At 32.8% G+C, this 25,354-nt stretch overlaps 1 protein-coding gene across 2 annotated transcripts in view; it reads right to left on the bottom strand.

The window, feature by feature from the left end:
• Positions 1–25,354, bottom strand: part of FBXL17 (F-box and leucine rich repeat protein 17) — a 490,961-nt gene that overhangs the window by 158,417 nt on the left and 307,190 nt on the right. Inside the window, exon 7 of one of the 2 annotated variants that reach the window (XM_069492013.1) lies at positions 1,747–1,823. The exons of the other annotated variant lie outside the window; for it this stretch is intronic. Coding sequence (XP_069348114.1) covers positions 1,747–1,823 — 77 coding nt within the window. The remainder of the gene's footprint in view (positions 1–1,746; positions 1,824–25,354) is intronic. 2 annotated transcript variants of the gene reach the window in all.

Raw genomic sequence — 25,354 nt, forward strand, 5'->3', positions numbered from 1 at the left:
CACAGGAGCATAAAGTCAGACATTAATTCTCCATTTTACAATTGAGGAAACTGAGTCTCAGATATGTGAGGAAACTTCCCTAAGGTCAAAGAACAAAGATAGAACTTGATCCCAGATCTTTCCCAAATCCAAAGCTTTCTTCTCCATATCTTCTGGAACATTTTTTTGTACTTGCTAACTTCACATAGAGGTGCTGGGCATTAGCTTTGTTATGAGTCAAAGTATGTCTAGGCCTCCAGAACAAAGAGTGATTTTAGCAACATTTTCCACTGCAGAAATTCAGGAGAGTTCATTATAAGGGATTTAATCCCCAGCTCCTAGATGTTAGCTATCTGACAATTGGCAGCAAATCGGTAAAGAGGAGAACTATATACAATAAAACTAGAGCTTGTAGGGGACCGATGGTAAAGGACTCTGAATGCAAAGCAGAGTTTGGAATGAATAACTGTAGTAGCTGATTGACAAATCTACATGTGTGTGTGATTGACAAATCAATATGCTCTGTGTTGGGAAGGGGAATTTTTAGGGCCTAGACAATAGGGAGAGTTTGGAGATTTTAGAGTTACCGTATATATCTACGTAGCAATCTAATATGCTAAACCAGAAAACAAACTACAAAGAAAGAAAAACATATCAAAACAGTCCTTTTGCAAGGTAAAATTAGGAAAAAACCAACAACCCAGAAACATTATAGATAAATCCACATTTATCATTTTCCAAAAATAAACTCTGAAATTAGGAGTAATCTTAAATTAAATCTCTTTTTTAATTTTTTTTAAAATTATAGCTTTAGCAGAGATTTTCCAAAAGATGAATTTAGTAGCTGATAAAATATAACTCTACCATCCAGGGCAGATGGTCATGATGAAATTCTATGATTGGAGTCACTTACTAGCATACATCACAGCTAACAAAAAACACTTAATGGATTATTACTTCCCTCAAGGTGGAAAAGATATTCTTAAATTTAAGTGAACAAATCAAAGAGTCTGGAAAAAAAAAAAAAAAGAAAACTACCTCATTCTCTTCTAAAGCCAAATATCTGGTTAAAACTCTATAATTAGATGAAATATACAAATGGATAAGGAAAAATTTATAAAGTTGAACAAAAAAAGAAAAGGCTAGATTATTTTTCTTCATTACTCCAACAGCATGATTTCATATTTTCCATATTTGTATAAAACAATTTGCTTTGCTCCGCTTTAAAAGGATATTGAAAATTAAGATAATTTAAAATGTTGCATATAAATGCATACCCTATACTTCCTATATACCTAAACATGGAAGTTCCAACACCTTAAAGAATTTAAAGCATTAAGAAGTTTGGCATTTTGAATGTCAGCAGAAGTGCCTTTGACATGACGTTACATTCTGTTAAATTAAGCAAAGGAACTCAATGTAATAATTTACTTAGTAATATTTATTATATAAAACATTTAATTGCCCTGAAACTTGTTTTCATTTTATAGCCCTTTTAGCCATATTTTAAAATCCTGTATGAGTATGTTTGCACACGCATGCATGGGTGCATGATTGCATGCGGCAATGAATTGATGTGTACATTCATTGTACTCTGGTTCTTAGCTCATGACTTCTTGATTTTTTTTTTCTTGGTATGATGACAATTAGCATACATGAAGATAAACAGTCTCTATGAGATAATTCTTGATTTCTTTAAAAAGAACTTTCATTGATTTTATACCTTTTTATTCTTCAAAAGCATTAGGACAATAGCTCATTACCTACCATAATCTGTGATTTTACAGGACACCAAATACAGCTCTTTTAGGTTTTGTCCTTCCTTTGCAATGACCTCCACACATCTGAAACACACACAAAAAAGTGGTGCATTATACTAATGCATTTCAAGTTAAATTAGCAAGGGTTTAGCAACAAATATCACAGGAATAGGTCACAGTTCTCTTCTTTCAACAAACCCCTTTCAAGGTGTTTCAGGAAAAGGTATTATATTCCCCGCTTTAAACTCGTGTTCTAATACCTAAATGACTTTAATTAAATACATCTATGACTAGTGCATCTTTTAAAACCAAAGAGATGAAAAAGAGATATTCCTATATTCCTATAAGAGTACCAATGCTACCTTTGGTAATAAATGACTAGTAAACATATGCTATATAATGAATATATATCATTTATATAATGAAATAATATAAAAATAATTATAATAAAACTCTAGAATATAGTAGAATTATAATTGTAGGTAGATGGTAATATTGTTTATGGTTTGATTTTTAATGACAAAATTTGATAACACTGAAATATACATTTTTATTGAATTTAATTCAAGAAAAAATGTTCTAAAAATGTAACTTTCATTAATTAAAGATGAAAGAAAAATCTATAAATGTAAGCACACATAAGAACTTAAAAATCTTTTACTATAAAATGTTTTATTCTTAATATTTTAAGTGAATTTTTGTGTAGGCTTAGGCCATTTTAATGATATAGATAGAGACAGTTAAGATTTAAAGTCTTTTCTGGTCTCATTTATATTAAAAGATTTTTCAAATGGTTCATTCTTCTCTAATTGCCCTAGTGGAACTTGTAGTACAGAATTGAGTGAACTTTAAAAATAATGATTAACAATATTATACATTTTGTGGCTCAGTTTCCTTAATATCAGAAAATATGTGTAGTCAGACTGACACATAGGCATACGCACCCTTCAATGCAGTCCCCGTTTTAATCTTTACAAATAACAGTTAAGTAAAAGGGTAAAAGCAAAAAGAGTCATTAACCTTTTCTGGGAAGTAAGGATCAAGTAATTTGATACCTGTGTGTATAATCCATCAAAAAATTACTTGGTATCCATCTTTGTCTTTCAGATATTTTATTTGCCGTCTGGCTTATTTGTAGGTATCTTCATAAAATGTCAGGCATTTATACAATTTTACTTGACATAATTCATTATTGAAGGTTAAATATGTTATAAAGAAGACATATTTTTCTTTTAAAATATTTTTCATAGAATTTTGTTTTAATGGAATGATAAACATTTGAGGTTTCCTCAGAATAACTGAATAACATTCTTTTTTGACTCTTTTTAAAAAAAGATTTATGGTAAAATGGAAAAGCTTTTCTATGACTACGACAGAAACTTAAAACAGTAACACCATGCAATTATGAGTGGTACAGATTATTGTGAAGGGAAATTTTAAAACCTAATTCCACGTCATTTGGTTTTAATGTAACATTTGAATAAGTTCACAAAAAAAGAAACGATAAAAACAGACATGAAACATTGCTGACAATAACATTTTATATACAACTTAGACACCTAATTTTTACATGCTAAGAGTAAAAATAAAGGCCCTAGATAATTGCAAAATCCTAAATCATTACAAAAAAAAAATTCTGACCACTTTCTGTCAAATCAAAGATACATATCTAAACTGTCCTCCTCCATCACCTACCAAAAACATTAGCAGATCTAATATTTTGTGTGACCACCAAAAATCATTAATTGTATTTTGTCTCATGCTCTATTCAAACAGTTTAAAATGTGTGATTTTATATTTGATTATAAAAACTCTAAACAAATGCAATATCCTATTTGTGTTGCTTCTACTTGATTTTATATTAGATATGCCACAAGCATACATGAACACCAAAGACACAGAAGACTACAAACAGCAAATAACACAAATCGATTTCACTGTACAAACCAAGTGAGATGCTATTTCATAGGCAATGAGAACTAGTATTTACATAAAAAAAAAAAAATCACCGAATGAAGACTGTCCTAAAACTGATGAAAGGTCACGAGCATCACGTTTTCTCCCTACATGACAGACAGAACTTTCAGAAGCGTGGACAATTATGAATGATATTATACAATTATTTAGTTTACTCACGAGGCAATGTAGTAGCCAAGTGATAACACATGATTAAAGACTAAACAGTAAGTATCGTTCAGACAAAAAAAAAAGAAAAGAAATATAAAAGAAAAGCACTTTGCTTTTTATAAAGGATCACCTATGATTTTTGTTCTGTTCTTAAAAGTCCAGATACACAGGTTTTCCAAATACTTTCAATTACCCTGTAATCACAGCCAGTGTGCTAGAAGTGATGCACAACATAGAACTATTTGTTGAATCAGAATTCATGGAAGAAAAAAAGCATGCCTTAGAAGATTCGTTGTAAAATATTAATTTCATATCTTTCACAGATTGGATATTTGAGGAGAGGAAACCCCAAGTTCTGTGAATCTGGACAGAAACTCTTAATATAGTAATAAAACACAAAATTGAGTGGATGAAATAAATAGATTAAATAGCTATTGTTTTGAGAGTTGAAAATGAAAGTAGTTTGTGTTATTCTGTTACTGCAAATTGGTGGAAATGGAACACCACTTCATGTCCCTGGCTGGTGTGAGAAGCCTTATAATTCATCTGGGTCTAGTTCCCCAGGCAGCATGTGGTGACAGCAGTTCATGATGAGAAACCATGGGTGGTGACTGTCCTTTTCCTTCTGAAACTTTGAGTCCATTTTAGAATATATTGATGAGAAGTACATAACGTAAGTATGTGAAGCCCACTTACTCTAAATAATGTCTTACAGAGTCTTGGCCCTTAGTCACAAGCTTTAGTATTAGTATTAGGGCAATTCTCAGTTCACTGTATAGTATGTATGCATAAAACAAAGTGGTAAATCTTAGTAATTATTTAAACTTTTGGACTACAGGCACTCATATAAGTTTTTTAAGGGATATTTTTTAAATGGTACCAATAAAAGAGAGAAATATTTGCAAAGTGATAATCTTTAAGTGAGAAGGAGAATGATAGAACCAAAGACCACATTTAAACCTTTGTTTTTTCATCCCCTTTCCTACTCACAGATATCACTTAGGAGAATATTCATTAATCACAGTGATAAATTACAGTTTTGTCTCTAGGGACAAGCCATGAATCCTTAAACTTAGAATCTAGAATTCACATTTTTCCCATTCTTCCCCTCACGCTGTCCTCATCAGCCCTAAGGACAAACCCCAGAATATCAAATGATCAACATTCTCTATGGGTCAGCACATTCAAAGATTTCCCACTTCATGCATGAAAATGTAAGGCATTATAATATTCAGAAAAAGAACTGTATTCTTATGGAAAGTAGCAATCTATAAGATTAAGGAGAAATTCATAATATGAGAAAATGGCATAGTGGAAAAATGCTGAATCATTTCAAATACTTTTAAAGTAGCCCATGAATGTCAAACACAATTAAGCCTACTAAACCATCTTCCTGAGTTCTGAGAAATAAGGAGAGATGTGTCTTAACAAGAGTGAATAACGAATCAAAAGACATAGACTCCTATCTCACCTCAAGGGAACTACAGAACCACCACCTACCTTTTTCTGGAGCCCTAAATCAGCATTTTCTATAAAATGAGTCCATACGAAAAATGTCTCCAAATCTAATGTCCTAGGTTCATTTAAATATACCTTAGTTTATTCTGAATTGCCTCCCCTCAGTTTATTTTCTTGCTTTTACGTTTTGGCAGGGGTCTGAAGAGAATTAGAAAAAAATGCTACCATTGTAAATTCTTAAGTACCAGCTGTTGAGTACACATACATAAACTCTTCTAGAATACAGAAAAGGGCCAGAAAACCTGCTTCAAAGTATTCAAGCATCCAGAATTATTTTTTATAATAATGTAATTTTATGCTCACTTGGTTTTGATAATGTTCTAAAATGTACCTGAATTTGAAAAGCAACAGAAAGGTTACTTTTGTGAGCTTTAGAGCCTTTTTTTTTTCCAAAGAAGAGAAGGCATTACTTCATTTAGTGGAGGGAAAATCTGTCTCTGTAGCAATAGATTCCTAATCACCTGATTTATGTGAAGGGTAAAGGTTAATGAATTAAGCTGTGTAAGCTTCAAAACTATCAAAGGAATTCAAAAGAGCCTTGAATTATGGAAAACAATGGCCCATTCTACATACATACCAAGTTTTATGTTTTTTGTCTCCTACTCAAAAGCTGGAACATGGCATTAGTGACAATTGAAAAGAACTAATGAGGAAATATGACTACATTGCTTGCAATAGCAGTGTCCTAGGAGACCTTGTTACTGTTTGTGATGTGCTTCAAACCCCAAAGAAGCTAATTGGAGCTGCCAGACACTGGTTTGCAAATCTCACTTTAAAGGACAGGCTCAATCACCTTAGAGGTGTGAAAAGAAATGTCCCCATTAGAGATGCATTAGTATGTGGCTCAGTGAATTTCTAAATAAACTTTAGGATGTTCTTTCCCAAGTCATTTTTATATTTGAATAAAAGATATAACTTTATGCAGAAGAAAAAATGCAACAAGACAAAACCAACCCCACAGATTTAAAATAAAAAAGTAAGAAGAATGCTGTAAAGTAATTGGAAAATAAGTGCAACTGGGAGCTAGGTATGTTTCAGGTTGAATAAACATGTAGATCAAGCCTCAAAACTCTGAAACAAACACATTGTAAAAGTGATCTATTTGGGGGTTTTACAAATAGAACTTCATTTTCATCATTTCTTGAAACTAAACAAGCTGACAAGCCAACCTATGTTATATAGATTGTAAGTGGGTAGAGGCTTAAGAAGACGCAAAACACGCACGCGCGTGCACACAAACAAAAAAGGAATAAAAAGGGTTTACAAGATCTAAAGAGAGTGACAGGAGAGCAAACTTAGTCCAGTTCTGTGCTGCAGAAGCTCATCCTGACTAATTCACATACGGGTCATTTAAATGATAGCAGAGGTCACAAAACACAATTTGACATGTTACAGAAAGAATAATGATATCTGATTGATTTTTCTAAAGCCTCAAGTTGAGTTTCACTGAGGAATAATCCAATCCTGGTGCAGGAAATGAATGGGCATAATTTACAGGTATGCCCTGCTTTCAGAATATGCACGATATAAAAGATTTCTGTGTGCACTATGTGCAAAAAAGATAATTTTACAGGTAAACATTTATAAGATGAGTCAATTCAAGAATCTATTAATATACTTGATCTTCCCCAAAAGGTTGAAAAGCAGTCAAGACTCTATTAATAGCACCTTCCCCCTTATTACATTTGAATACCATTTCATTTACGAGTGCTACTTTTAAGAGGTACATTTTCTAGTGAAAAGACACCTTAATCTTACAGAAATAGCATGAAATAGTTATTTTTATCTTTAAGTTAAACTGCACACACATGACAAATATAAGGTTATTTTGGGAAAGTGACAGATGGCATCAAGGTAATATGTTGAGTGCACTTTGCATTTTATGGTACACTTTTTGGTAAATGCTTTTCTATTCAACACCATTAACAACACAATACCAAATACACACTGAAGTCAATTTTTCATGTAAACCTCTAAAGATATTCTCATAGAAGAGATGTTTGCTGCAAGAAAGATTTTTTTAAAGGTTGGCTTGCAATTAAAATGCTAAAGCAGTGCTCAAAGCACATTCTTAATATACCACAGGGGCAAAGACTAGGAGTGACATGCAAAATGTCACCAGCTCCACCAGTTAACAACAATTATCTTGGGACACTCATTAAATCCTCACTTACCAAATGTTATTCTCTGGAAAGCCAATATCTGATTAGTGAGTCCAAGATTAATTTAAGCATTTGCTACTTAAATAGTAACGAAGTGATGCCTGTTTTGTCACACAGAAAGGTAGTGGAAAGTTACAAAATTAGACTAGTACTGTTTTGTTGTTATTTATTTTCTAAGGAGGCACACCACAAGAAGTGTCCTATAAACTGAAATGTTATTGAAACTTAAGTTCTATGGGTTTGCATCTTTGCCAACAGAGGTGTTGCACCTTCAAGGGAAAGGAGGCAGAGAAGATGCTGTCATTTGCTGATTCTTTCTGGACCACCTTCTCCCTGAGTGTTTCTAACATTAGATAGGTTTCCTAAGTGGACAGTAAATAGGATTCAGCCCTGAAGGAATAATACAACAACAAAATAATATTTTTAATATATTTAGGAATGGCTATCAGAAACCAGCTGTAACGGAAATATTTTTTCTTCATTTACATAGCAAAAGATGTTTTAATTTAGTTTGAATGTTTCTTAGAATACTTAAAAATGTTTTCTAGATAGAAAAAAGCCTATAATATTTTAAAATGTACATTTCTGTTATACTAAGAAATAGGATGGTTAAAGGTTTTCCAAGGAGTAGGTGTAGAGATTGAACTAATAAACTTGTGATAAACTTGGCTCTGACTTTAATACTTCAGATATATTTATCCAAACGTCTTGTTTTCAGTTTTAGCCATTGTTCCATCCTTCTATCACAACTGCTGTAAACATTATATAACAAATTGAGCTAACTTTTTCTAAGCATGCCTCAAAATATGCAAGAGGCAGAAAAAAGATGCTAAGCATTTATTTATTTATTTAATTCAACAATATTTTATTGAGTGTAAACTATATGCTATAAATACTAAAAAAAAGCTAGGCATGGTGGCTCACGCCTGTAATCCTAACACTTTGGGAAGCTGAGACTGTAGGATCGCTTGAGGCCAGGAGTTCAAGACCAGCCTGAGCAACATAGAGACACCTAGTCTCTACAAAAAATAGAAAAATTAGCCTGCTGTGGTGGTACGTGCCTGTAGTCCCAGCTACTTGGGTAGCTGAGGCAGGAGGATTGCTTGAGCCCAGAAGTTTGAGGTTGCAGTGAGCTATGATGATGCCACTGCACTCTAGTCCGGGAGACAGAGTGAGACCCTGTCTCAAAAAAAAAAAAAAAAACAACAAATACTAAAAGATATAATAAAACCAATTATAGAATGATGAACACATAATCCTTATAACCTTGATGGATCAAATACTATTCGTTTTTGTTATTATTGTTGATATTGATGTTCATTCCTAGGAGCAGCAAAATCATATTACTATCTGTTAACCACTAAAAATCAACCAAAGATAGTTATATTTCACAATGAAAAGAAATGCTAGAAATAAACGGAAGAAAAAAACTTAAAGGCATGACTTTCTAATTCACTAGTTTATGCTTCCTCAATGGGAAAGAAATGTAGGTACTTGGATATAGGAAGTGTTAAGGAACCTCCTCCTTCTTTTAAGCTTTTTAGAGTTCCATCAATGTGTACCAATAATTCTAGGGGAATCCAGATGCTGCACAATTTTGATACAGTTAAGATTGGTGCTAATGTTCTGGCATTTTTAATATAGAGGGCAGACCAGAAGATTTTATCACTCTACATGTAACAAAAATTTACTATATGGAAGCAAAAGTCTAGGCCCTTTTTCTAAGCAAAAACAGAAGTGTAAAAAAATTTAAAACGATGGTCCAGTTTAGTGAACTGTATATCCAGTTTAGTGAATTATAATTCATCAGAGGCCATTCCTTCTCAGATAAAAAAGTCAGGCAAAAATCTGGCAAGCTCCAAACCGCCTCTCCCCACTACCAATAATAATTAAAATGTTAATAGTAAAGCGAGAAATATTTTTAAGAGAATTGTTAGGCTTCCAACAAATAGCTAAAATGAATACTGTGAAATATAGGTGGAATATTAAACATATAAGTGATGATAATCTCCCTGTCCTTCCCTATCCCCTCTACCCTAACTGCTAAGAGTATTGATAGGAAAATCTCAGTTTAATAGACTGTATGTTTTAAGCTCACCTTTAATTTAAAATAGCTGGGACTAAGTTACTTTAGTGGAATATAAAAGCACTTAGAAGATGAGATTTCAGGCATCACTCACGAAAGAGTTAAGGGCTTCCACACCAGAAGACAGCCACAACTCTGCTTTGTAGTGACTAATTGCCTCTTTAACCCCTGTACTCTGGGAGTTGGCCCGTGCTTCAATACCAGTTTTGTGATACAGCCAAAGACTGATGTTCAACATAGACCTCCGGTGACCTGTGTAGCCAAGGAGGCAACTCAGACAAGATGCTGACAAAAGGTTTCCTTCTCATTTGGGAAGGCACGAAATCTCTTTTTGGATAAGCCAAATTCTCAGAAGACTGTAAAACACAGAAAGTAAAGACAATTTATAAAAGTTAAAAGAATGGTTTCTCACTTTAGCTAACAATGATTCTAAACATCCTGATGTACCACTCAAAATTTTGAGAAAATGGTTTTAGCAATATGAAAAAAAAAAAGATTTCATTTTAAATGCAATGAAGAGGGTACCTAATTTGATGTCTTTGAAAGCTTATAATTAGATAGCTATAATCAAATACAAAGGAAAGTAGATCAGCATCTCATTCCAAACGTTTCCCATATACTTTAAGCATTCATACTCAGGAAGCCTGCACTTTGTCATTACTTTTTAAGCTTAGCAACTTCCTGGCCTTATCAACAACTAGTAAGAAATATTTATCGGCAATTTCATGTAGAGTTTATACAAAACTAATTGATCCTGAAATTAGGAGAACAGAACAGTCAAGGCTTCTTGTTAGTTTCTAAAAATTAAAGGATGAGGAAAGAGTTCTAGAATAGGGAACAAGAAAAATGTAGTCAGTGGAAACAATGTAACCCACATAGTCACTTGGAAATAAGAAAGGAGAAAAATCACACAGGCTTGAGAAGGCAAGGACATTACATCAATTTGACCTAACTGATGCTTAGCTACATTGAACTCTGAATGCTTTGATGCTTAAGGATCATCACTGAATACATAAAAAAAACCCTGCTTCTAAAGCTCTGGGACTGCCATTGCTTTACGCCCATACCCCCTCATCATTTACATGTTAATGTCTGTGTCATAGGTGAATCATCTTTACTCTAACATTTACAGGAAAAAGAGGCAGCAGGTCATGTTTAGTTGTTTTAGTACATTATGTTTACCCAGAGAGTTAACTTTTTACTTAGAAAAAATAACATTTATACTTCATTATTTCAAGTTAAACAGTCCATTTGTTTCTATAAATGACAATAAGGGGCATCAACCCAAAATTCTCTTGTGAAAATTATGCAGTTTATATTTCTTAAATCCCAAAAGAAGGATGATAGCTGATTTTATTTAATTTGTATTTATTTGAATGGTAGAGACACAAAGTCCTCCACATTTTCTTCTTAACATTCAAGTAAATACAATAGGATGAGTTTTAGAAATTCCAGAAAAATGCTACTGAATCTTACTTAGCTTCTCTGGCTATCAAGCCAGTTCAATGGTTTCTTAAAAAGTCCATTTGCTGTAACATAAATACACTTCTAGAAGTTTTTTTCTAAACTGTTTAGCTTGTCCAACAATGCAAAAACTTGATCATAAAAATTTAATTTATATTGAAAGGAGTATCCAGTATATATATATATGTGTACATGTATGTATATACATTTATAAATACAATATAATTCTTAACAAATACATTTTTCCCTTACTGATACTGTCACTAAATCAGCAAATACATAATTGTTGTAAGTGCACTAAGTAAAGGAATTTAGCAGCCTACTCCCTGAAATGCCATAATCACTAAAATCCAGGTTGCTTTGCTTGGACTAGTCACCAGTCTATTTCCTCTGAAGGGAAAATACATGTCTTTGTTCGTAGGGGAAGTGGTGGAAAGCTAATGAAATCAGTGTGTAAGACTGATAGAAACCATAGGGAAGAAGCATTACCCATTTTCTCCTTGCAGAAAGTTGCAAAAGCAAGACAGTAAGTAAACATCAAGAAAGGGGAAGGCACAGTGGGTATGTCTGCAGGCAACAACATCATGACTGACAGCCAGCAGAAACAAGCGACATACCAACCCAAAAGCTCAGCTTTATGTTGTTTTAAAGGATGAACAGTGAATCTCTCTGTTATATTTCTAAATGCTGTACTATTCATTACTATAGTTACAGATCTGTCTGCATAATCAACAAAAATAAAGTTAGAGCATAAATTATTTTTGTGATCTTGTACTGAAAGGTAAACACAGGGTCAGCAGATACACAACGCACTTAGGCCATTTGGCAACATTTGGGAAAAGTAATGGCAATTCAATGCCACATCATACTCTGAAAAAGGTGACAAATTATAAAAGGTAATAGTATAAGCAAGTCAGTGAATGTGATATATACTCAGGAAAGCATTGTTAGTTGAATTAGTGGTTTGATTTAGGCTTATGGAGAGAATATTTTAAAGAGGAAAAAGTAGAGAAATAATACATTCATATATTGCATAATTACTAAGAGACCTAAATTTATTTTATCTGTTTATTTATATCTAGCTTCATTCTACTGGAAATGCATATAAAACTATAAAAGAAATATTTGAGAAAGGCAAGAAAGGTAAAAAAATATATAAGTTGAAAAATAAAGTCTGAGGTGTACCCACCCTGAAAGGATTCATACACTTCAGACCTGACAAGCTCCTACAAGTGGAATAAAATTTCAAGCTTTCAAGGAACCAAAGAAAGAGGGAAACATCATAATGTATGCATAATATCATGAGTTAAAAAAATCTGATGTTCAAAAGAAGCTACAAAAAGACTAGTTATGTTTGAGATTATTTCTGTTAGAAAGGTGAAGTTTTAAGAAGGTATCAAAATGTTGTGTATTATTTAGAAAATTTCTTCCCGCTTCTTAATATCATTGTGGATTTAATCCATGAGAAACTGAGCTCTCAAAATGTTAAGAAAAATTGAAAAGTATCATTGCATATGGTTAGTAACATAATACAATAATAAAATGAAGATAATATTTAGCTACATTAAAATTTTACTAAATTTTAATGTTTCATATAAAAAATCAATCAGTTATGGATAATGAAAATAAGTCTCTAATGCTCATACTGTCAAAACTCTGTGTGTGTGCATATGTGTGTTTGTGTAGGACGTGGTCCTAAGGTTGGATACATAATTCAGCTGCTATAAGTCTCTGCTATAAAATGGAAATTACAATATCTACCTCCAAAGATTTTGTGAAGGTTACATTTCATAATATTTATGAAGCCGCTTTTAGTCATTCAATAAACATTTACTAACACCTACTGTGCCATTAATTATGTAGATATAAAGATGGATAAGTCTCTTTCCAAAAGGAATTCACAATCTTGTCAACTGTAACATCCTCCATACAAAAAAGGCAGGGTTATTTAGAATAGAATAGTATTTCTAAAGCACATTTCTCAGAAAACTAGTACTCTGGGACTGTAACAGTTGACATATGCAAGAAAGAAATGTACGGTCAGTAAGTTTACATGAAATCAAGTTAAAGTTTTTCTTAGTAGAAAAATGAATGTAACGTACATAGAGCAGGACCTGGCATATAGTAAACAATGAAACGTTATGTACTATTATTTAGACCCTAGCACAGTACCTGCTATATTTTTTAAAAATGTCTGTAGTAGGCTGAATAATGGCCCCCAAAGACATCAGGTCCTAATTCACGGAAACAATAAACATTATCTTCTATGGAAAAAGCATCTTTGCAGATATGATTTTGAGATGGGAAGATTTTATCCAGCTTATCCGGATAGGTCCTAAATGCAATTACTAGTATACTTTTATGAGAGAGGCAGATGGTGATTTGACACTGACAGAGAAGAGAAGGCAATATTACCATAGAGACAGGGACTGGAGTGATGTGGCCACAAGCCAAGGAACGCCTGCAGCCACCACAAGTTGGAAAGAAAAAGAATAGATTCTTCCCTAGAGCCTCCAGAGGGAGGCTGACACCTTGATTTTGGTTCCAGGAATGTGATTTTGGACTTCTGTCCTCTACAAATGTGACGATAAATTTTTGATGTTTTAAAGCTACAAAGTTGAGGTAATTTGTTACAATAGCCACAGGAAACAAATATAGTACCTAAAAAATGTTATTAAATTAAACACTGGATTACACTGGAATTTGATTTATAAATGTATTATAACAAGCTAATTGTAATTAAGATGATGTAATTGGATAGGACAGAATTTTAAGTTGTTATAGAGACAAAAAGAGGAAAACACATAAAGGATGCTACCATATCTTCAGCCTGAATTACAATACATACAAAAAGGTATGTATTTGAAATTTTTTTAGAATAAGGCCCATTTTCCCTAGTATTTTATTATGGAAAATTTCCAGCAAAAAGTTGCAAGAATTGTGCAGTGAAAACCCATCATCCACCACTTAGAGTCCACAATTAACATTTTGCTACATCTGCTTTATCTCAGATAGATCCATCTATCTCTCCATCCATCCCTGTGTCTATCCATCAATTTATCTTTTTTTCATACATTTCAAAGTCAGTGCAGACATCAATACATTTCACTCCTAAACACTTTAGCATATACATCATTAACTAGAATTCAATATTTTTTCATTTCTTTAAAAATGATTAGGGGTACATAATAGTTTATTTCTTTATAGGGTATATGTGATCCTTTGATACGGGAATACAATGTGAATTAAGCAAATCAGGGTAATTGGGGTATCTGTCATCTCAGGCATTTATCATTTCTTAGTGTTAGGAACATTCCAATTCTATCCTTTTAGTTATTTTAAAGTATACTCTAACTATTGATTATAGCCACTTTGTTATTAAGATTTACCTACTGTGAAATTTGTGATTATACACAAATCTTAAATGTAATTCGTTTTGACAAATGCATATGCAGGCAGTCTCTGAGTTATAGAGGACTGGACTTAATGGCATTCTGTACTTACAAACAGGCTCCCAAGGCTCCCCATATGGATAATTTATAATGAAATAAATAAATTAATAATTCCCAAACTGGTTTCTTCTCTGTGTGTAAACAAACCCTTGTGACATAAGATGACATTTGGCACAGCATCTTTATGGTAGTGGCTAGTCTCATAGATAGAGAAGCAGCTGATGGAAACACAAGAACACCAAGAGTCAGAAGATCCAGAGCCAAGAAAGTTTATGACAAAAAAATTAGTTGAAGTCTTTTGTCTCATTCAAGCAGGATTTGCTAAGCTTGAGGAGCAAGATCCTAACATTCAGCAGTTTACAAAGGTTTACCGTGCAGTTACTGAGAATATCAGCTGCTACAAGGCCATTTATGACAAATAAAAAAAAAAAAAAAAAAGAAAGAAAAAGGCTGTACAAACAATTCTAGATACCTTTTTAAGAAAGTGACTTCAGTGGTAAGCTCCTCTTTCCCAGCAACAGAAGCAAATCCCGATTCTCCAGCGCCTACTCTATCCTCTCCAGCACCATCTCCATCTTCACCTTATGATTAATGTTAGCTACCTTCTTCCCTCAAAAATGTCCCATCCAGTAAGCAAGACATTGATACAACATTAGATGAGTGTTAACCTTTAATATCCTTTAAAACATTTTCTCCTATCTCTATCTAAACTTTTTGTATGAGTTTGTTTTTTGTTCTGTTTGCTTGAATTAAAAGAAAGAGCATAATAGTTTCTGTAACTTGTTATTACAGTACAGGGGTATTATTATTATTATACAATCTTTTGTGGATATATGCTTTCATTTCTTCTGGGTAAAAACCCAGGAGTGGAATTACTGAGTCAGAGTATTAATAGTATTTATGTAGTAGATGTATAATTAGTTATGTAAGAAACAGCCATATCTTCTGCCAAAGCTGTTATACCATTTTATATTCCCACCAACACTTATGAGAGTTGTGGTTTCTCTACATCCTCACCAACTTTGATGTTGTCAGGCCATCCTAGTGAGTATATAATGAAGACCAGTTCAACATTAAAAAATTCAAAGATCCCATCATGATAATAATTCTGATTTTTTTATCTTTTGCTTACGAAAAAAATACACAATTAAGAAATACACAAGTTATGACAAAAGATAATTGGAAACTGGTTACTATTTTAAAAGTAATTCATGTATTTCCAGAATGTTTTCAAAAAAATTTACAAGACATAAAAGTACACATAGATAGTATAATTTATTCATTTTATAGACAATGTTTGGTGCAAACCCCTTGCAATAACTTTTTGGCCCCAGATAACAACATTCTGCAGCTAGTTCTTTGGGATATCTTCATGGTTAATTCTATGTCTTCCATCACTTTTATTCAAAGTCCAACAATAATCAGATAACTTCAGGAAAGAGATCTTCAGCCATTTCATACAGCCCTCGACATTACAATCTATGTGGTCCTCCATATTATCTCTCATAAGTTGAATTAGCAGTTGGGAACAATTTTAAAATTAGCCCCAAACCATGATCCTCTGTTAGCATCAGGCTTTTCATTTAAGGTTTCTACACTAACTGAATATTTGGCGAAAGACATTACATAATGTTGTAATTTACAAGGTATACTGCTTATCCTATCATCAAGAGAATTTTAAAAATTGTGTTACCAGAAATTGGACTGGGACCCTGGCATTAGATAGCAAATAGTAAAAGTTGGATACCATGGACCTCCCAGTACAGTTTTCTTCAATTACAAAGAAACAGAAATTTCTTTATTTTACTATTTCTAATTACTTAAGAGAATTGCTCAATTTTAAGAAACATGCAGTCTATTTATTTTCATAGCTCCATATATTGCACACAAAAGTCTTCACTGAAACATGCTAAAACCTTGGAAGTTTTCAAATGATGCTTAGTACTGTAGGAAAGACAAACTTTGTATTATTTTTTGTAAGATTAATATTTTAAAAATGGAAACCACTAAGAAATAATTGCAAAGTTATTAACTGTATGAAAGCTTTTAAAAGTCATTTTACACCTGATGCAATTATGCCATATAACTTTCAAAACATTCAACCTAATTCTTTTTAAAGTAAACTTACTATATCAATCTCAAGGTTATTTATTAACATGGAGAGTAGTTTCATCATCTCTTATTGTTCTTTACAATGTTTGGCATTTCTAAGCAATGAAACTGTTATACATGGGAACCTTCCCCCAGTAAACATTGAATTTTGTTGTTGTTGTTAATGTTCTAAAATAGAAAGGCATAGAAAGTGACTCCAAATTACTCTTTCGTTTTCAGATTTAAAAAATGGATCTCTCAATGGGAATTCATGTTTATACCTTTCTTCTAAAACAATGATTTGAATCAATGTCTACAAATAATGGCAAGGAAGAATAAATGCATGCTTATTGCAAAAATTAAGAGCCCAAATTTATGAGTTTTGAAATCTCTCATAATAGTCAGTATAACCAATGCCCAACATTAATTATGAACAGATATTTACAATTGTTTTGGAGGGGAAGAAATTTTACATGGCCAGCAGGCTGTGTAATAATACAAATAGGGTGGGACCATACTTGTTATCGAACCTGGCTTTCAGTGCCCATGCCCAGCTACCCTAATCCCTCTATGCTTGAAATCTGTGATTTTATTGCTTGATCCAGGCCAGATTAAGGTGTGTAGAGGCCATGAAGTCCTGGGACAAAAAATTATGGTTCACCTTCCAAATCAGTAATTTCATTTTCTCAGTGTAGCCTGAAACCCTGGATATTGACTTCTGGTCCATATATTCATTATAACTCTGTCTCACTTGGTCCACTGAACGGATGTATTTATTATATAGATGGTTTCTCAAAACAGTAAACCTTTCATGTCCTTAGACCCTATGAGAATCACAAATAGGCAGCCCTGCCATATTGTGTGTGGCTAAGTCAGTGTTTTAAACAAACATTTGAATATGAATGCCTTTAGATCTGACATGTGCTCTCCAGTTTTCACAGTCCCCAGCATTCTCTAATGTTACATCTGATGCACTTTCCTCATTTATGTTCTATGTCTGGCCTTTATAGCAATTTAAGTTCGTAACCCCTACAAGCACCATATACATCACCTCCACATGAGTTTGAAACCCTTAATTCGGACCCAACCACTTATCTCTTCTCAGAGTGACTGTTGCTCCTAACCCCTAGATTTCCTTCTTTCTGTTGTGGCTTGTGGCCACTGTTTGAAGTATGTCATGAAGCTGGCGTGACTTCCTCTAGCTCTGGCCTGACTTGTCCTGCTACCATTCATCACACACCCACCAAAAGCAGGGCCCATGTTTTACTTGTCTTTGATGAGATACTCAAAACAGATTTGCTGAATGAATGAGGGAAGAATTGGTGCATATTGACAAGTCATGCTGTTGTATATAACTATTGTATATGTCTACATGCTGTTGTATATATCTTAATACTTTCATTAAAGATATTTCAACAAAGTAGGGCATTATTTTTAGGCACAAGGACTGGATTTTTTACAGTTAAGAAGAGAAATTCCTATGGAAAACCTATCTAATAAAATGGATGAAAAGCATGTAGTAACAAAATATAGAGGGATTTAAAAGGAGAAAAAACTGTATGTGTAGCTCCTCAGGGTTAAAAACATATATAATAGAGTAAGAATATATAATGGAAACATAAAGTGAGTTCTGCTGAATTTCTCTAAGTAAACATATCTTCTAGACTAGATAAACCACACTGAATGAGAAGACACTATAATAATCATTCTACATATTGTAAGCTAAAGCAGCAACAAAAGGTACAATAAATTGTTCTGAAAATATTATGGCTATCGAAAATTTTAAATTGCCATTAATTTCAAGAAACTCATCTTGTACTTCTTGATATTAGAAAAGAAACATTTACCTAAGGGAAGCAAATTTACTTTCTATGAAAAGTTCCACTGTGAGACAAGGAAAATATCACAATTTGTCAATGTGAGAGTAAATATCACAGTAAGAAAATATGGGTTTTACAAGCTATTATTTTCAAAGAAGGTAGATGGAGTAAACAATGTAGCTCAGGATTATATTTTATTTAATATATATACTCCTTTTAACATTTATTTGCTTATAGAATTAAGACAGTATGTTTACTTGAGGGGCCTAAAACACCCCTAATTCTTTTTAGTTTCATTCTGAAATGTTAGTGCCTTCACTAGGCAGAATGGCTGGGTGCTCTGGAACACAGCCTCAGCAGGCCCAGTGCCTAGGACCAAATCCAGGCTTGGGGACCTCAGCAAGTGAAATTCCCTGTGCCTCACTTTCTTCATTTGTACCGTGGGGGCAATAAGATGTACTTCAAAGGGTCTTTGTAAAGATTAAAAGAAACGATACTACCTATGCAGTATCTTGCCCCCAAACCAGGAACCTGAGTTTAATCAAGCTTCCAATTTACCTATCAATTTACAGGAAATATATGGGGAGCAGCCATGTAGCAAAACATTGAATGGCACCATAAGAAGACCAATCAGCTAAATACAGAATGTAAGAAATTTTGCAGAACAAATGATTCATGCTCTTTGCTAAATAAACGTCATGCAAAAGAAGGGGTGGGGGATGTTGGTCATTAAAAGAAACTCAAAAGGTACAGCAACAAAATAAAATATTTGACCTAGTTTGGATCCCACTTTGAATAAATAAGCTGAAAAGGGTATTTTTTGAGACAGGAAAAATTAAACATAAGTTCCATAGTAAATGATATTAAGAAATTATTGTTACATTTATTAGTTATAATAATAGTACTATATGTGTACATAAAAAAAATTCACCTGATAGAGATAACTGAAGTATTTATACATGGTAATTTGTTTGAGATTTAAGTTAAAATACTCCAAGAAAAAAAAAAAGTTGAATCAATCAGTGGAGGAAACAATAACGACAAAATGTTGGTAATTGTTGTGTTTGGGTGATGGGTACACAAGAATTGATCATATTATTCTCTCTATATTTATGTGGGTTTGAAAGTTTCCACAATAAATGTTAAATTTTAAAAATTCATTATCTTATGGATTTAACACTTGTGGCTTGCCCTCAAACCTATTAATCATATTTGTTATTTTACTTGTGCAATTTAATCGTTACAATAAATGATGAGATTTGAAAGTAAAAAAGAGATAATTATTTCTATAGAACTACATTGAATGCTTTGTATATATTTGATACCAGCAACTCGCTAAAAAGATGCTTTTGAATCAGGCGTGAGATAATTGTAAAGTTTAAGGAATTTAAAAGTTTGTAAAATTTATATGAATTCTATCGTTAAATTGCTTCACAAGTGTTTTAGTGCTCACTCCACTTTAATGTACTGAAAACTGGAAATCCTTGATGATGCACGTGGGGTGTGGTTCATGTCAGAAGGGTAACATGAAACTCCCATCAGCACGGTTATATACAAACAAAGGGTCTTGGGTCTTCAGCAGAAGACTCATGAATACATGGACATTTATATAATTTTAAATGAAGCAAATTCTTTAAATATTTTATTTTACAACTCTCCCCCTTGCTTTAACTCTTTAAACAAATAGTAATTCCCATCAGGGAAGAAAAGAGTGACTTTACTGTGTTCCAAGTTTGCTGTTTTTTAATGAAAGTTTTTGAAACTCTTGTTAATAGCATCCAAAGGTTAGTTCTGTTTTAAAATCCTGTTCAAAATATTGTTCCAACTCTATTACTTAATTAATTCATAATATAAAATTAAAGCAGTATAAATTGAAAAAAATGATAGGATATTTTACAGTTTTAATAATGAAGATCATGTGATAGTATAACTTCAATAAATATAATCTAGAAGCTAGAGGCTTTTCCAAAGTGCATAAAGCTGTGTTTTGCATTTGATCAAAGACAAATATATAAAATAAAATGTACTGATACCAACTAGACTGAGTAAATACTATAGCAGTGACAAGTTGGTTATTTATATTCTGCCTATTTAACAAAAGAATTGGTAATAGCTAAAATGAAAGTAAATGTTCATTTTAGCTAATTATAAGAAAATGAGATGCCTTTGAACTTTGCTCTAAAAGGAAAAACAATGCCTAAAATAAGCTTCTTTCCCAAAGCAAAGTTATGTAAAATATTCAAAATTACCATTATAAAGTGCCAGAATTTAAATATCTTTTCCTGTTGAAAATTATCAGTCTGAATATCATCAGTACTAGAATAATACTGAGTTTTACTCATACACTTTGGGGACAATAGCGTAATCACAAAAAGTATGTTCCAGTAAATTAAAGTAGAAAAAAAACCTGATCTCAATAAAATATATTTTGTTACAGATTTGATTTAATTATAGCCCCCCATCTCAAAGCTGTTGGAAAACGTAACAAAGCAGCAAATCAGCATAAAATGAATATATAATTATTGCCTAAAGCCACATGCCAGAATTCCTCATCATGATAAATTTAAAAATGACATTGTTTGGTTGTTTATTTAAAAATAGTAAAAATGTTGAAGCACATTACTTTATATCTTGGAAAACAAAATAGAAGAGTTTATATTATAGTTTCTCTAAACCAAACTTTCAAAGTTATACGAACTAAATATTTAGGTTTAATAATAAAATCTTGGATTACTAGTAAGCATTTAGAAATCAGAGAGTGCCTTTTCAAAAACACAGTGGGCATATTTGCTGTTTGGCAGCCACCCCAAACACAATCATCGAGTCTCCGATCATTTGGAGGTTCTACTTTCACTCTAGAGGCAGCTTATTTATTGAAAAGATACTATTGACTTAGTTGTCAACTTTCATGCCTTGCTATGGGAAAAATGTGAGGAAACTGGTCTACACGTGGCAGCAGCATTCTGCAGTGTGGTCTAGCATTATTCATTTCTTAAATTTATATAATTCTAGACCACCATACATGACCTAGGGATATAGCAGTTCTATTGATATAGGGCAAATGAAACTAAGAAAACTTATAATGAATATGTCCTGTGCCCCAGAAATTCTATTTCTGCAAACACAAACAGAATATGTTAAATCAATTATGGTATTTAGATGCAGGCATGCAATGAGACAATATATATTTTTCTTGACATGTTAAAGATTTCAAGAAATACTGTTGAATTTTAAAAGAAAGTCACAAAGCAACATGAATAATATGATCCTTTCTACAAAATTAGTTTATATTTCTTACATATTCTTAAATTGGTTTGGATTCAATATCTCTGTGTCTTTCAGAACAGTAAGTTAATTGCCAAATGATTTGTAGGAATAAAGAGAGAACTTCTGAGGCTTTGTGGGCATGAGGTTTTTACCATGGAAGTTCACTAAGATATTAAATATCAGAGAATATAAAAGTGGAGTGCATCCTTGGTATCCTAGGAGTGATTTGGTTTAGATATACTGGGTAATAAAAGAGCTATAAAAAAATCATCATAATATACAAGTAAATGGGAAGTATCATGGCACAGAACCTGGAATCAGAGACCTTAATTCAAATCTGGTTTCTGTCTTGTGATGTATAACCATGGACCATGTTATTTAACCTTTGTGATCTGTCACTTCAATACTAAAATATTTATAATGAATTCATACGGTTGTTGTAAATATTAAATATTATATGTACAGTGCTTCATATTCTTGTGTTCAATTATTTTAATGATTAGCTATTATACACATTTCTAAATCATAAAATATTTATTTGTAAAATATTTAAAGATTTTTCCTTAATGTCACAAGACATTTGTCAAGCCAAAACCATGCTAAGAACCTTAAATTGCTCACCTTTGACACTAAGCAAATACCTTTTCTTTATATAACCCAAAATTCTGAAATTTCATTTTCTTCTTAATATTTTATAATGAAAATTTAGAAAGGTACAGAAAAATTGAAAGGTTTTATAGTAAAAACCTTTATACTTACCACCTAGACTCTACTATTAACACTTTACTATACTTGTTCTATCATATTCATGTTCATCTTCTATCATATTCCTCTATCCATTCTGTCATACAGATTTTTTAAATTCAACTTTTAATTTTGAGATAATTATAGATTCATATGCAGTTGGAAGAAGTAACAGAGAGAGATTTCATGTTATAGGTGAAACCCATTACCCAATTTCCACCATCTTACAAAACTGTAGTAGAATATCACAACCAGGACATTGACCTTGATGCAATTACTGTACAGAACACTTCCGTTACTACAAGAATCCTTTTCACAGGCTCCAGCTAAGGAGCATTCTCTGCCATCATTATGGCATGAACACAGACACCTAGTCTATGATCTTTTGAAATGTGCCACCAACTTAAGTACATCTTAGATGGAACAATAATTTACATGTTTGGACATCTTTTCTCAAAAATATAACTTCTAGACTTTTTCTGCCTACACATTTAACTCCTACAGGAAATTATAAAATGCCCACCTAACTATTCTCACTTGGGAAGTGAACTATGAATAGATAGCTGCAATAGATAGAAAAAGCAGCCAGAGCTTTAGAGATGTGTTTCAGTAATCTGTATCTCTCTCCTAAATGTCCAGTAAGAAAATGGAGGTTTAACAAAAAAGACAGGTAAGTGATCCACCATCCAAAAGCATTTTGCAAATGTCTTCAAAGCCATCAGGCCATTCAAAGACTACAAATATACAAATGAAAAACTTAGGTAAAAAGTGTTTGACATAATGAAAGATAAATATAAAACATGTTTCAGAATAAAGAATCTAGTTTACAAAAAAATACCTAAACTTTTTATACTAAACTATTAAAATTTTATATTAGAAATTAATTTGAAAATACTTTAATATAACTAGAACACTTCAATACCAATGATATTTAGCATTATGAAATTAATAAATTTAATGACATATCTTACATGTGATAGAAGAAATAAACAGTATGATTTTCATGTAAGAATTTACAGACAGTTTCCCAGCATTCTGAAATGTAGTTTTTAAGCCTTTCAAAAACACATTTTTCACATCTTTCCCATTTAAGGGTCCCAAAGACTTATAAATTCTTAACCTCATCTCCCCAAGCTCTATAAATTCTCTTTTTGGAGCCTTTCTGATGCATGGATTTGATCTATATACAATTCAGCTAAAAATCAAATGCGCAATCTTCAAAAACTCTAAATCTTTTACAGTTGTGCAGTTGAAGATGAAAGAACTTGTATACAAATGTTTAAAAGTATATAAATCTTACCATGTAAGGGGGAAAACAAAAGGCTCAGTACTTTTTCTTAAATCTGTCCTAAGGGATTTTGTTAAAATAGTATTCTCTTTCAGCAACCCCACTACAATAGATATTTTGCTGGCAACAAAAAGCCCCACTGTCAGACTAATAGCCAATAATAATTTTATTATTCCTAAGAATAAGCATGATTAACTAGTACCTCCTTTCAATCTTTCAAAATGAATTACACATTTTAAAATTGTTACTTCAGTTTATCCTTAAAAACACTCTGTGAGGTGGTTTTATCTTCATTTGAGAAAAGAGGGAACTGAGTTATAAAGAGATTCAGTCCGGAGGCCAACAATATACTCTATGTCGTGTTAGTCAGCGATGAGTTACTAATGGAATTAGAGCCGGGTTACTTGACTCCTAGCTCTTGGACCACCACAGACAATGAAAGAATAAAGTTAGCTAACATTAGTGAGCACACCATAGCTGGTAATTTGTGAAGTATTTACTTCACTCCACAAAGTATCAATTTATTTTACCATTTTACCATCTCCATTTTATAATCACAAAAACAGAAGCTGAGTCCAATAGTGGTCTGACTTATTATATCTATTAAGTGGAAGATTTAAACTTAGGTCAGCATGATTACAAGTTCGTGCTCTTCCTCTAAGAAGATAATGACAAAGCTAAGATATGTACTCTTTCCCTACCACAGGCATAGATGGATAGTTTCTTATACGAGAAAAGAGAAAAGGGAATGAACCTGAAGTACTGGGTGAATTTGGGCCAGGTCTGTACTCTCATTATTTATTCTGATATTCCTACACTTCTTCCTATCACTGAATTCCCAGTGCCTTGAGGAACTTCTACAAAAGTTGCCCCTCAAAGGTAAAACAAGCCAGTGGAAGGGCAGATGTCAGAAAGAAGAACACTCAGTATATCTGTTGATTGTTCAGCTGAACATGTCTGTGAATAGATTGAGAAGAGCCAAAAACATTGTTTCCTAGAGCGTAGAGACTTTTTGCACCAAAAAAGTGGGACTTTATTCAAATCAGTTGGAAAAATACTGCCCTCTGGAAACCCTCAGATCCTTGAGTCACAATACATATGTAAGTACAGAAAAAACTCTAAGCAGTATTGCAGAACAAAGGCTCATTTTACTTGGTTTGACCTAGTGTTTCCCAAGTGTAAGATCTATTAATATTCCATGGAACAGATTCTGATGTTTCAGACTTGACTCTTAAAATAATCTGAGTATGGACCATACTGTGCTTTTCCCATACAATAATTACCACATAGTAGAGCCTTTAGTGCATTTTCTCAAGGTACGTCAACCTGCGGTGCATTATTCTAAATGTACAGATAGACAATGAATAGTCCCAGGGTAGATGAGACTAAATGGTATAATCTCTGGATATTAGAGCTGGCAGGTGCCTTAAGGGTTTTATCCTCCCTTTCCATTTACATATGAAGAAGCTAGAGCCTAGACCACAGAGGGCCTGAGATCTTGTTCCAAAATCACAGAACCTTGGAAAGTGGCTATGATGCCCTCTCATCACCAGACTTGGCCATGGTGCCTCAGCAGGGTGGCATATCAGAAGTATG

Source organism: Eulemur rufifrons, chromosome 17, assembly GCF_041146395.1.
Source record: "Eulemur rufifrons isolate Redbay chromosome 17, OSU_ERuf_1, whole genome shotgun sequence".
NCBI lineage: Eukaryota > Metazoa > Chordata > Mammalia > Primates > Lemuridae > Eulemur > Eulemur rufifrons.